Source organism: Notamacropus eugenii, chromosome 6 (assembly GCF_028372415.1).
Source record: "Notamacropus eugenii isolate mMacEug1 chromosome 6, mMacEug1.pri_v2, whole genome shotgun sequence".
NCBI classification, from domain to species: domain Eukaryota; kingdom Metazoa; phylum Chordata; class Mammalia; order Diprotodontia; family Macropodidae; genus Notamacropus; species Notamacropus eugenii.
The window spans coordinates 260,140,571-260,153,858 of NC_092877.1; the positions used below are offsets into that span (position 1 = coordinate 260,140,571).

The 13,288-nt window shown below is 40.3% G+C and overlaps 1 protein-coding gene across 2 annotated transcripts; it reads right to left on the reverse strand.

Annotated features, from left to right (window-relative positions):
- Positions 1–784: 784 nt before the first annotated feature.
- On the reverse strand, positions 785–13,078 carry ACOD1 (aconitate decarboxylase 1). 2 transcript variants are annotated; one of them, XM_072622202.1, is made up of 5 exons: positions 12,953–13,078; positions 9,696–9,857; positions 6,893–6,982; positions 4,413–4,618; positions 785–3,104 (listed from the first exon to the last, which is right to left on the reverse strand). In XM_072622202.1, exons 1-5 carry the CDS (start codon positions 12,962–12,964, stop codon positions 2,150–2,152), a joined length of 1,425 nt encoding a protein of 474 aa, XP_072478303.1. In that variant the 5' UTR covers positions 12,965–13,078; the 3' UTR covers positions 785–2,149. The 2 variants fall into 2 exon arrangements, with proteins under 2 accessions (XP_072478303.1, XP_072478302.1); XM_072622201.1 differs by having other exon boundaries at positions 9,696–13,078.
- Between the last annotated feature and the right edge of the window lie 210 nt (positions 13,079–13,288).

The window sequence follows — 13,288 nt, forward strand, 5'->3', positions numbered from 1 at the left end:
CATGACTGTGCCTTTTCACGTAGGCTGTCCCTGATGTTTGGAATGCTCTCCCTTCTCTCATCCTGACTTCCTTGGCTTTTTTAAAGATTCAGCTTAAATCTCACCTTCAGAAAAGCTTTCCAGGTTTTCTCCACTGGTAATATCTTCCTCTCTGAGACTGCATTCCATTTACACTATGTTTATCTTACATGTGCCTAGTTATCTGCATGTTGTATCTCGTATTAAAATGTGAAGTCTGAGGGCAGGGACTATGTTTTTGCCTTTCTTGTATCCTAACTGCTTAGCACAGAGCTTGGCACATAGGAAGAACTTAGTTAATGTGTGTTAACTGTTGACTGACTGCTACCAGGGCTTTGACCTCCCAAAGAACGTAGTGACTAGTATTAAAAAACCCAGATTCCAGTGGAGTGCTGATGTATGTCTATGGGTTATCTTTAATCCTTATGCTGAGACCATAATTGATGACAGCTGCCCCTAGAGTGCTGGGCAGCATTATCTTTGAACTTATGTCACTGCTCTTTCCTAAGCCAGCATCTTCCAGGTTGCCATTTGGACCATGGTAGAGAGGTGGGCATGGCTGTCACTGTCTTCATGTAGCTCTGTTCACCTATGTTGCTAATGTGCAAGACATGTTTTAGTGGTATCTATGTCAGTCTTGTTAGCCTGAAGTATTCTGGCTAATCAATCACATTGTATCCCCTTGCTTCTTTTCCCCTTCTTCAGGGTAGGAAGGTGCTCGTTTTCATTTCTTGTTTAGAATGAGTTGTGAGAAGAAGTAGACAAGTGATAGTTAATAAAATTTATTAAGTAATGAATACAACGCCTAATAGATGCAAAAGGGGTTAAGTCTGAGGGCTAGATATTGAGATTCCATCAGAGGAGGAGGAGGAGGAAAGAGAAATAAATGAAACAATACAAAGTCCCTGCTCTTCAGGAGCTTACAATCTATTTGAGAAGAAACAACACAAATGTAAACCAAGTATAAATGAGCATGCAAAAAGAGCATGCAAATTTTGATGGAGAGAATGTGCTCAGAGTGTCTACACAGTGCATCTTATTAAGTACATTTTCAATCTTATTTTTTTTTTTTTTTTACAAAGTCAGACTAAAAGCATGACTGGTAATAATTTCAGCCTTTACAGGTGGAAAAGAACAAAAAATTAACTAATTTTTTGCCCAAGTTTTCCAGGAATTGATAACTCCTGACTACTCACTTATCTGGTGCTTTGCACAATTTATTCCATAGTTTTGTTACCTGGCTCATCAGTTTTAAACATACAGATCTCTGTATCTGGCTACCAGGCTGTCTTGCCAAGTGAGTGTACAATCTGAATAGTGAAGCTGATCTTTTTTTTTTTTTTTTATACCCCTGGGATTTATGCCATCATAGAGTTCTGGGAGGCTGGGGAGAGCTTGGGACTAATTAAGAAGTCTCTTCATGGAGGAAGCTGTAGAACTCTTCCCTAGGATCAAGAAACAGTTTATTGTGTTGACATATCTCCCCAGATCTGGAGCTCTTGAAAGTCCATCAGTCAGTAAGACTATTTGGAAGTGGCTAAATTTGATGGCAAGGCACTCCTGGACTAAGTTTTAATTAGCCTCCTTGCCTCTGACACTCACTACCTGTGTGACCTTAGGCAAGTAACATACTCCCTGGGCCTCAGTTTCCTCAGTTATACAATGAAGAGACTGAACTGGATGGGTTCTGAGGTCCCTTGTATGCAAGTCCCTTATAAGTTTCTCCTGCTGTCTGGACGATGTGCACATTACCTTGCCTTAAGAAATATGTCCATTACTTTTGACAGTCAGATAAACTTGCCATTTCTATAGACTTATATTTGAACTGAGTTTGTCTTGCCTGATTTAACACTGTCTATTTAATTTGTTGATTGATAGGGAACCCAAGTTTCAGGTGCTTGCCCTTTGAAAGCAATTACTAAATCATAGTTGCTGGGAGGTATAGTGGACAGCTAGACTTGGAATCAGGAAGACATGAGTTCAAATTCTATCTTAGACATTTACTAGTTGTGTGACCTTGGGCAAATAGCCTCTTTGTACCTCAATTTCCTCATCTGTAAAATGAGAGCATACTGAATGGCTTCCAAGGGGCTTTCCAGTTCTAAATTAACCCTTCAATCCTTTGGAAGCATCAAGAGAGGCGGTGGGTGGAGAGTACGTGCTGAGTACATTTTGAAGTCTTCGGTAGACAAGGCCCCTTTAAAAATGTGATTAACAAAGAACAATCCTCTATGTCTTCCAATCTGTTCACTGTTTTTATAATGCCTTCTACTGCCTCAGAGGGGAGCACAGTGGAAGAATTGACTCTAAATTTTTCTTCTAAGTGTTCCTGGTTCAGTGGTTTCCTCCAGTGACCATAGAAAGTATCACAGCGTTCTGTGAAGGTATTTCCATTCTCCAGGGTGACACTCACCTCACAGTAGAGTGTATCAAAGTTAGGGTGATTGTTGGGAGGGTACTCCAACTCTACTTTATCGAGCAGCTTCCTTATCTGAGGTCGATCAACCTGACTCTTGTGGAATGACTGGACTGAGATGTCACCATCAAGCAGCACAGTACAGGCCACGAACTGGAAAGAGTGCCGGGCTTCATGCTCTGAAAGTGGGAAAGGCCTATTCACGTATTTGACATCAGGGATTCTGAGCACAATTCTTTGGATCCTGTCAGTGGGGAGCAAGTACTTCCTCACAGCAGCAGCTGCATCTGCAACCCAGTGTGTTCCTAAGTGGGCGGGGAAGCGCTTGGTGGCTATGTCTTGTTGATCCAGCAGCAAAGGGTAAGATTCCAAAGCTGGTAAGGCTCGTGGGGCATAGTTGGAATAGAAGGCCCCAAACCCTGTCTGTGTGTCCAAGATCTCCTGGTTCCCCTGCAGGCCCAGCAAAGCCAGGAAAGCAGCTTCTAACCCATGCCTGGCTGCATTGCCAATGTGGAGTGGTTTGGTCTGTGTGGCAGCATTTGCCATGGGTGCCCCTGCATAGGAAACTGCAATAGCCATGGCTTCCCTACATTTTGTCTGGTCAAGCCCTAAGAACTTGGCTGCAGCAGCCGCGCTGCCCAGAGTGCCCACAACTTTTGGTGGATGGAATCTGGAAAGCAGAGAACAGAACCAGTTAGTTAGTTATGATGCCTTAGCAAAGTTTGTATTAACATTGATGGCTAAAGCAGGGAATTATAAAAGCACAGGGCAGGCAGTGGCTTAGAAAGGTGAGCCAATATTATCTTTTACTCTTGCATGCTGAAATATACTGTGAAAGAAAAATTTCTGGGGAATTTGGCTTAGGATTTTGGCATTAATTCTAGTAACTAGACCCCAGGGAACATCTCAGAAGGAAATGAGGCAGACAGGACAGTCAATGGAGCTAGGGTCAAAGAGATAGGACAGTGGAGGCATGATGATAAGGGTATTTTAGTCTGATCTACCCTCACCTACCACTGTACCATTCCATAGTTAGCCTTGGCAAAAGCAGGTGGAAGTCCTTGCTAAGGATGGGACTGTAAATGGAGAACCAGTGGTTGTAGGAAGTTCACTCTGCGCCAGGCTTCCCCTGACACCATCCACTGTGTCATGAGGAAGAGCTGAGACCCAGAGCTAGCATTCCTTCATTTAATGACTAGACCTACTACATGCTATGAGTTGACAATTAGATATTAACTGTGTCTTATTCTCTTTACTTCTTTCCCTGCATGCAAGAGGTAGGGTGAGGGAAGTCAAACTAAATTGAACTGTGTCTTTCTTGCAACTCTTGAGTAAAGAGAATGTTTATATATTGGGGGAATATTGAGTTTAAAACAACGGTCTCCAGCTGTGTGGCTGATGTTCTATCATGGAATATTTATTTCTCTTATTGATTACTATACAAAAGGGCAAAACACATTTGTTTATAATGGGGGCTATTTCCATTGTGCCACATGACTAGAGCTTAGTGAAATGTAGCAAATTCAGGAGTAAGGCAAGGCTTTCTGGTAGGTAAGGAATCTCAGATCTCTTTTGATTAAGTAAATCTTCACTGATCTTATCCTTTGGTTAATAAGAATGTAGCCACCCAAAGAGAAATGGACCTGGGGCTTACTCACTCTTGAGAACCAAAAGAAAGCTTTCATTTTACCAGTAATTCCCCTAAGTGGAGTAGAGTTTATGATGGTCAGGTGAATGAATCAGTTAGTCAGCAATCATTGCTTACTATGTGTCAACATTTGCTAACAGCTGATCTTTTTATGATAAATAAGATTAGGATAGTGGCTAACAATGCCACCTGATAGCTAAACTTAGCCTTTGGTGTTAGATTTGATCACTTGGGGACTACTCCTGAGCTGTAAAAGAATCAACTGTTTTATAAATGAAGCAAAGAGTGAGGCCACTCTTTGCCTAATTCTGGGACAAATTCTCTCCGTACCTCTTTGGTATGTCACTGGCTTCCTTGGAGAAATGCATTAATCGGCCTTGTACTTCAATGCCAACATTGAAAGCCAGCAGCAGGTCAAGTCCGGAGATCCTGGGATTTTCAGGTAAGACTTCTGATAAAGCCAAGAGGACAGGAAGGACTGGCCCTGAAGGATGTGTAGCAGGGTGCCATGTATCATCAAAGTCCATTGAGTGAACCTTTGTAGGACAGGAAAAACATACACACACATAGATTCAGTTCCCTGAAGTCCTCATGGCGTAAAAACAACAGAAAAGATAACTTGGTCAGAGATGAGATTTTATCTTAGGATCTCTAGTTTTCATTAAGGTCTGGGGAAGGAGCATGGTGTGGATTAGGGTGGGCTTCAGAAGACCTGGGTTCAAACTTGTATCAAATGTTCAGTAGCTGTGGAATTAAAAGCATGCAGAAACCTCTGGGAACAATGTATATAAGCTTCTAAAGCTTATCTATGTTTGTTTAAAGTTTCAATATTTTCCCCCTCGTTAGTCTCATAGCAGGTATTAAGAGAAATCTGTGATGAACCCCAAAATGTTATTGGTCTATATTCCATTTACTCAAAGGCAGCTGAGAGGGAGATTGTGGGAGGGAGGGAGAAGGAGAGAGAGAGGGGAAAGAGAAAGGGGGGAGAAAGAGAGAAAGGAGAGAGAGACAGAAAGAGAAAGAGACAGAGGGGAAGGGAAAGGGGTAGGAGGACATGAAGAAAGAGGTGGAGACAGAGGGAGAAGGAGGGAAGTGTAAAGGGTGAGGAAAAGGAAAAGGGAGATCTATCTGGGGACTTGAAGGAACTAAAGAGATTTTTTTTTAAAGCATATTAAACTCCTTAAAAACAGATAAAAATGAACCCAGGTCACTCATGAATTACCCTGGGCACACTAGAACTAATGACAGCATTAGAGAATTGGTAAGTCAGAAGCTCATGGACGGTTGCCTAGGATGCCTCAAAGATCCCTTGTTTCTTCCTGTATAGACAAAAAGGCACCTCCCAGAAGGTCGGAGAGGAACACAGTGACTAGAGAGGAAAGTTAGTCTCAGAAGAGAAGAGGTAGGAAAGAGTATCTGCATCCAGAGAAAGGAAACAGGCAGCTTCTCTTCTAGGCCACATACTTCCAACTCCAAACACCTCCATCTCAAATACAATAGCTGCGGATATTTTCCTGCTTATTTGTTTCACTTCCAGATTCTTCCTGGATGTTTCCACCTGGATGTTGCTGTTTTCTTCAGCTTGACACTTATAAAATTGAACTCACTATTTTGTCCCTTAAAGAGATTTCCTCTTCTCACATTTCCACTCATAAGCCTTGTAGTTATCTCTGACTTTTCCTCTTTCCTCATCAAGTTAATTTTAATTTATTTAAATTTAATCTTCAGTTTTCTTTCACTCAGTCCCTTCTTTTCCATACCCACTGCACTGCTCAGCCATCTATCCCTCATGTCTGACCTACTGCAGAACTCTTCTAATGTGTCTTCCTGATTTCAGGTTCTTCACACCTCTAAACTGTCATGCCATCTCCCTAAACCATTGCTTTGATTATTTCAGTGCCTTGCTAAAAACAAAAAATCTTCAATAGCTCCTCAGTACCTACCAAGTAAAGTCCAGATTCTATATCCTGGCATTCAAGACCTTCCGTTATCTGGCCCTAACCTACCTGTCCAGTTTGGCTTCTAACTACTTCACATAAAAAATTAACCTCCACTCAAATTCCTATACTTGCCATTTCCTAAGTAATATATAATATGATGTAACATAATAAATCACATTTATAAAATGTTTTGCTTGAAATGCTGTCCTTACAACAACTTAGGGTTGTTGCGAGAAAAGTCTGGGAAACACAAGTATTGTCGTACGCATTTTATAGATGAGGAAAATGTCATTTTTTGAGAGGTTAAAAGACTTGTCTATGGTTGTACAACTTGTATGGGGTTTTCTCATTGCACTGCTACTCTCTGCCTGTTCCTTTGACCTCCCCCTCTCCCCCCGCCCTCTGCCCCAAGTTTCTACCTATTGAAACCTTTCAAAACCAAGCTTAAATGCTACTTCTTTCATGCGGCTCTCTATGATTACCCCTACTGCAAATGTTCTCTCTGCAGTCTGAAATCCTCTAACAGTGTCGGTATCACTCATAGTAAGCTCATGTTGGGTTTCCTGTTATGGTCCTTACTATGTGTGTATCTGTCTCATGTTTCCCACTAGATGGAAGTGCTTTGGCATTGAGTTTTTTATCTTTTGCCACAGAGAAGGTTCTCCCGACTTACAATGGGGTATCCTAAGAATGTTCTGTACTTCATAAAAGCCTCCTTTACCCCAAGTCCTTGGCTTCATCTGTTCATAGGTAATTCTATCCTATGAAGTTTCTAAAAAGAGCTTTAAAAAAAGCTTTAGAAACAACACATAGACAAAAACTAGTAATACTGAGTATCTGAGACTTGAGAAGTTGCATAAAGACACTTACGGCGACTCCATTCACGAAAGCGGCATATGTGGGTGGGAGCCTGAGGTCTGGATGTCCCCAGACGCAGCTGGATATGTCAGTACTGTAGATCTGGAGCAAAAGGAGAAACATCAGATTGGGGCATAAGGTTACCACCTCTCTCTTGTTTGCTCCTTCCTCTTTAATTATTGGGATCATTAATCTAATAGATTTTGATGACAAATGTAAATCACATTCCATAAATTTCTTTTTCTTTGACTCAGAGCATTGTACAACTCCTCCTTCACATGTAGATTAGAGAATTTTGTCAACCTGTCATACAAGCTCCTGATGCAGATGGGCTTTGAGGGACAGAGAGGTTTGACTTATCTGTACATTCTTTTTTTTTTTTAACCTTTCAATTTTAAATTGCTGACCCAGACATTTATACCTACTGTATATGTTTTTTATTATATTATTATTTTTATTTTTATTATGTGTGTCTTTTTAAAAAACTAGATCTGTGATTTTATCAGTGTAAGGTGTGCCTGATGAGGAACTTTTTCTGCTATTAGAGACTGAGACCTGTTCCACAATTTAGTTTCAGAGATTTGACCTGGGTCAAACATCCATTTTGTGCCAGAGGTGAGACTAGGATCCAAGTCTTCTTGATTCCGAGACACTCTGCCATGGTGACTCTGAATATATATCTTATTTATTATAGGTATACTGTCAATAATATATATTATTATAAACATATAAGCTAACATATATATACACACATACAAATATGTGTTTACACACATACTTCTCCTTCAAAGGCATACTCTTCAAGCAACTGTGTAAGACTCTGAGGTACAAAGACAAGAGCAATCTGCTTTGGTAGAGGGAGCTTCCTCATCTCATGGGGGGTTCTATACAGCTATAAAGTCACAAGTCTGGTCCAAAAAATACTCCAAATGCCTGTATTATAGAAGCATGTCCCTGTGACACGATATTTTTATTACAGACATACTGGATGTATTTTGTCTACATGACAAATAAGTGCCTATATTACATTATACTTATCTTTATGACTGTAGATGTGTGTCTACAACATGTTCTACAAAGCTCATTATTTTTACTGTATATACACACTCTGTAGCTATATCATAGACATGTTGATGATTTTTACTCTAGTCATTATGTACATTGCTGTATCATAACTCAGCTTTTGTGTCTAACATGGATCTGGACCGTGTGTGTGCGTTTAAGCTATTAAAGCTTAAAACTGCATTGGGACACCCTGTATGGGTATCTGTGTATATGTACACATGTGTGTATATATACTCACATGTATATATGCATGTTCTAGATCTGTATTATGCATATATATTCTATGTGTTGTATAGAAATTTGTAATTTTATTTGTACAATTGTAAATTTGTACCATTTAGCAATTGTGGTTTAGCAATTTGAAATTTATAGTCTTAGAGTTAACAAGTATTTCTTTGGCACTAATTATATGATGTCAGGCAATGTGATAAATGCTGAGCACACAAAGAAAGGCAGAAACCATTCTTGCTTTCAGGGAGGCCACAGTTTAATGAGGAGAGACAACATGTAACCAAGATATAAATACAGGAAGACTTGGAGATAATCTTCAGAGGGAAGACATTCAACACAGGGAAACATGAGGAGGTGCTTTTGGAGACAGCTGGTGGATAGAACTCTGGGTCTGGAATTAGGAAGACCTGAGTTCAAATGCTGCTCAGATACTTACTGGCTGTGTGTAGGCAAATCACTTAACCTCTGACTGCCTCAGTTTCCTCATCTATATAAAATAGGGAAAATAATAGCACTTACCTTGCAGGGACAAATGAGATAATATTATAAGGGCACTCAGCCTGGCACATAGTAGGTGTTATATAAAGGCTTATTTCCTTCCCTTTCTCTGTTAATGGGAATGGGGAAAGAAAGGTGAGATTTTAGTTGAGATTCAAAGGAAGTCAGGGAAGCTAGGAGGCAGGATGAGGAAGGAGAGCGGTTCAGTACCAGTGAATAGCTGGTCTAAAACTAAAACAAAAAAAAAACTCTGAGTGAGGAGATGGATGGAGTGTCTTGTTCAAGTGATAGCAAGAAAGCCAGTGTCATTGGATCAGAGTACATGGAGGTGAATAAAGTATAAGAAAACTAGAAAGACAGGAAGCGTCCAAGTTATGAAGGGCTTTAAAAACCAGAGGATTTTGATCCTAGAGGTAATAGGGAGCATTTACTGAATAGGGAGAGTGACGTGGTAAGACCTACACTAAGAAGATCACTTTGAAAGCCAAGTAGAGGGTGAGATGCAGTGGGGAGAGACTTGAGGCAGGGAGACCAACCAGAAGGCAATTGTAGTAGTCCAGGTATGATGAGATCCTTCACCAGGATTATGGGTGTGTGAAAAGAAAGAAGGGGACCTACATATGAGAAATGTTGTGAAGGTACAATCTACAAAACTTGGCAACACATTGGAGATGGGGTCATGAGAAAGAGTCTAGGACAACACCTTGGTTATAAACTGGGATGACTCGATGGATAGTTCCTTGATAGGAACAAGTAATTTAGGAATAGGAAAGGGTTTTGGGGGAAAGGTAGAATATTTGCTTTGGCATTGAGAGGCTGTGATTTGCCAATGGTCACACAGTATGTATCAGAGGTTGGGAACGATCACAGATCTTCCTGGCTCCATGCCCTCTCTGCTATATTATGTCATGTCATATTATGTTATATCACATTATGTTTTATTATACTATGCTATGTTATGTTACATTACATTAATTGCCAGGCATACTTATACCTATAATATATACTTTGGGGCTCTTACTTTACTGTATTGTGTGGCTTTGTGGAAGACTTCTGTGTTGGTTCCCAGTAGGCCAACACCCAGAGTGTCCAAGATCATCCTCTTGCTTCTCTGAATGACTCGGTCTGTCAGATGTTGTACATTTAGGCCACGGATGACACTGGCAAAGCTTTCTGTGACAGACTTAAGAAGAAAAGAATTTTCAATGAGCAACAGATGTTGTGCATTTATACTTCTGTATTTACTTCCTACAAGAGGAGTTATCATTCTGACTTACAGGGATGTGCCCCTCTTTAGTGAATCTAATATAGAGACATAACAAATTCTAGAATCACTCCCAATCTGAGAGTTCAACTTCCTTTGTTACATGTAGTTTTTTAAGAACACACTAGTTGTGTACAATGAGCTATACCTGCATTACTAAGCATTCCATGCTAACCTGACCATTGTGCATTGTCTCATCTCTTTGAAGCCAATTAGGAGAATACTGCCACGAATGGCCCCAATTCCAATTGACTTAGGTCAATTCTTGACCTAAGGTTCTTATCCACCAACTTGTCTCAATTCCAGATTCTCTAAATCTAAGCCAGATATTTCTAACATTTTCATTAAATAGGCAGTTTTAATCATCTACTATGTATAGGGCACTGTCTTTTGTTGTTATGTGATATTACTTTTCATTTTTAAAAAAAGCCTTGCTATTAATAGAGGCTGGTGTGTTGAGATTTTCATGGTGAAATCTCTGAGATGGGGCTGAGGGACAATAGATCAAAAGATCATAGGTCTAGAGTAGGATGGGAGTTCAGAGGCTATCTCATTTTATAGATCCCTCATTTTATAGCTGAAGATGCTGAGGCTGAAAGGAATTAAATGACTTAGCCAAAGTCATATTTATTGTAAGCACCAACCAGAGTTGGAATTTGAACTCAGGTTCTTAGACTCCTGACCCAGTGCTCTTCTCACTACACCTGGGGAAGGGAGGGAGGTAATGAGCACTTCTCTAGAACCTACCATAGGCTAGGCACTGTGCTAAGCACCCTTTTACAAATATCTCCTTTAATTTGAGGGGAGCTAGGAGGTGCAGTGGATAGAGTGCCTGACCTGGAATCAGGAAGATTCAGTTCCCTGAGTTCAAACCCGTCTCAGACAGATGGACAAATCCTGTTTTCCCCAGTTTCCTTATCTGTGAAATGACCTAGAGAAGGAAATGGCAAACCACACCACTCTCTTTGCCAAGAAAACCCCAAATGGAGTCACAAAGAGTTGGAAAAAAACCTGACCTACCACAATAAACATTTGATTCCCTACAATGACCCTGTGAGACGGGAGCTATTATTATCTCTATTTTACTGTTGAAGAAGTGGGCAAACAGAGGCTAAGTGACTTGCCCAGGGTCACATGGCTAGTCTGAGACTAAACCAGGTCTTCCTGATGCCAGACCCAGTGCTCCATCCATGACTTTACCAGCTGCCTCAAGAGAGGCAGAGTGGGAGGCATTCCCATTTTATGTTCTAAGAACTGCTGCAAACCCAATTTAAAGTGGCAAAAGAGGGAGAGACAGCATTCGTTTTGGAGATTTACCAACATATCTGTATCTATTTCTGGGAACTCCAGTTCTAAAGCTTGCCACCTCTTTCCAAGTCTGTCTTTACTTTGGAGTTGGTTAGTGACAGTGCAGAGTTCTTTTTTCCTCTACTGGAACTACCAGTAATGGCACTACCGTGTGGGGAAGAGTTGGGTGTTGGTAGGATGAGATTCATTCATAGAAATCACAGGGCCTCAGAGCTGGAAGGAATACAGGAGGTTAATCTGGTCTAGTACAAACCTTACTTGATGTATGACTGTTCTATGACATTCCCCACAAATGTTTTTCCAGCCTTTTCTTGAGAACTTCCAGGGGTTGGGAACTCATTCCCTTGTGAAAAGTCCATCCCATTTGGAAAACAGTGGGAGAGTAGATACAAAGGTGGGATCTCAGAGTAGGTTGCTAAATGCCTATTCCAACTTTGTACTGCCATAAACAGTGCAGGTGGCCACTTCATAGAGAAGCCTCTTTAAATAATCATGGTCATTCATATTTATATAGCACTTGGCAGTTTATAAAGTGCTTTCTCCCCTCACAACTCTGTCAGGTTGCTATATAAATTATTATCAGCTGTATTTTACAAATAAATAAACTAGAGCTAAGAGAAGTTCAATGGATTGCTGAAGGCCACATGGGTAACATATCATAGTGATGGAATTAAAGCTCGGATCTCTCTTGACTCCAAGACAAGTTCATTTTCCACCATACTACAAGGCATCCCATGCTTCCAAAGGACAAATAACCTTACACTGGCCCTAAAGGAAATGGCCAGTAACCTAAGAAAAATGAGATGAAGAGGAAGAAATAAGTGACTAATCAACAACTTTGTGAACTTTACTTTCTCCCACTTATCTTAAAAATAACTTTTTGTATTTGACTGATTTGTTTTGTTGTCAGCTGCGAAAGTAGTGTGGTGAAATGGAAAAATCATTGGTTCTGGAGTCAAAGATTCTGGATTCTAATCTTGGCTCTGTCATTTGTTACGTTTGACCTTGGGCAAAGCACTAGAGTTCTTTGGTCTTCAGTTATATCTATGAAAATAGAGAGGGGCTGAGGTGATTTCTAAGGTTCCAGTAACTCTAGGTCCTATGTTTATTGAAAACAGCAATATAAACTGTGCTCAAAGTATAAAATAAGTACTACTATGTTGACTAATCTCTTTTTTTATTTAAGCATTTTATTTCCGATTCTGAATTATCTACTTCCCTCCAGTATTCACCCACCTATTGAGAAAACAAGAAATATGCCCATTATACAGAGAAGTTGACCAACTTCTTCATAGCAAATCATGCCTACTTATCTTCTCATTTAAAAGAAAAAGAGTTAACCAAGTCCCTTATATTGATGGCACTGGATGAAGAAAAAGATGCTTTCAATTTTTCAATCAATAAACACTTCTTATGTATTCACTATTTGTCAGGTTCTGGGCTCGGCACACAATATACAAAGAAAAAAATGAAAAAGTTCTACTTCCTCGAGGAACTTATATTCTATTACGGGAGAAAACTTATAAACATATAAGCATAAAGAAAATAACTACAAGGATTTTTTTGAGGGGAGGCAGTAGTATTTGGAGGTGAGCTGCAAACAAAAGGTAAAATGCCATTTTCAAAGCCAAAATATCACATAACTGGAAAAAAGAGTGAAGAGATGAAAATCAAACCAAAAGAAGGAGGCTGTAGCTTAATCATACCTTGAGAATCATTCTGAGCTAAAGAGGAGGTCAGTCCCAGGAACAAAGCTGAGCAGTGACTTGAATAAGCACCAAACTTCCTTTATATATATAGAAGCCTTCAACTTTTCCCTCCACCACGCCTTGCCTCACGCCTCACTTTGCTCAGTCACTTCCTTCTCTAAACTCAGGAATTTCCCCATTTCCCAAATACTTTCATTTCAATTATCTCCATCATGAGCTGTAGCTCTTTGGCCCATCCCAACAGAACATGGAATTAGTTTCGAGTACTTCCTATGGAGCATGTGTGGGGATGAGACTATACGTGGGCCCCTTCCTGTGGACCACCTTCTAAGG

What these genes read in the sequence shown, in the direction of transcription:
- ACOD1 (XM_072622201.1), bottom strand. Translation starts at nt 9,941, where the DNA reads ATGATAACTCCTCTTGTAGGAAGTAAATACAGAAGTATAAATGCACAA. An exon ending in CTTTCGTGAATGGAGTCGCC is followed by an intron (nt 4,619 to 6,892) that starts GTAAGTGTCTTT and finishes TGTCCTACAAAG; the next exon opens with GTTCACTCAATGGACTTTGA. An exon ending in GCCAGTGACATACCAAAGAG is followed by an intron (nt 3,105 to 4,412) that starts GTACGGAGAGAA and finishes TCTGCTTTCCAG; the next exon opens with ATTCCATCCACCAAAAGTTG.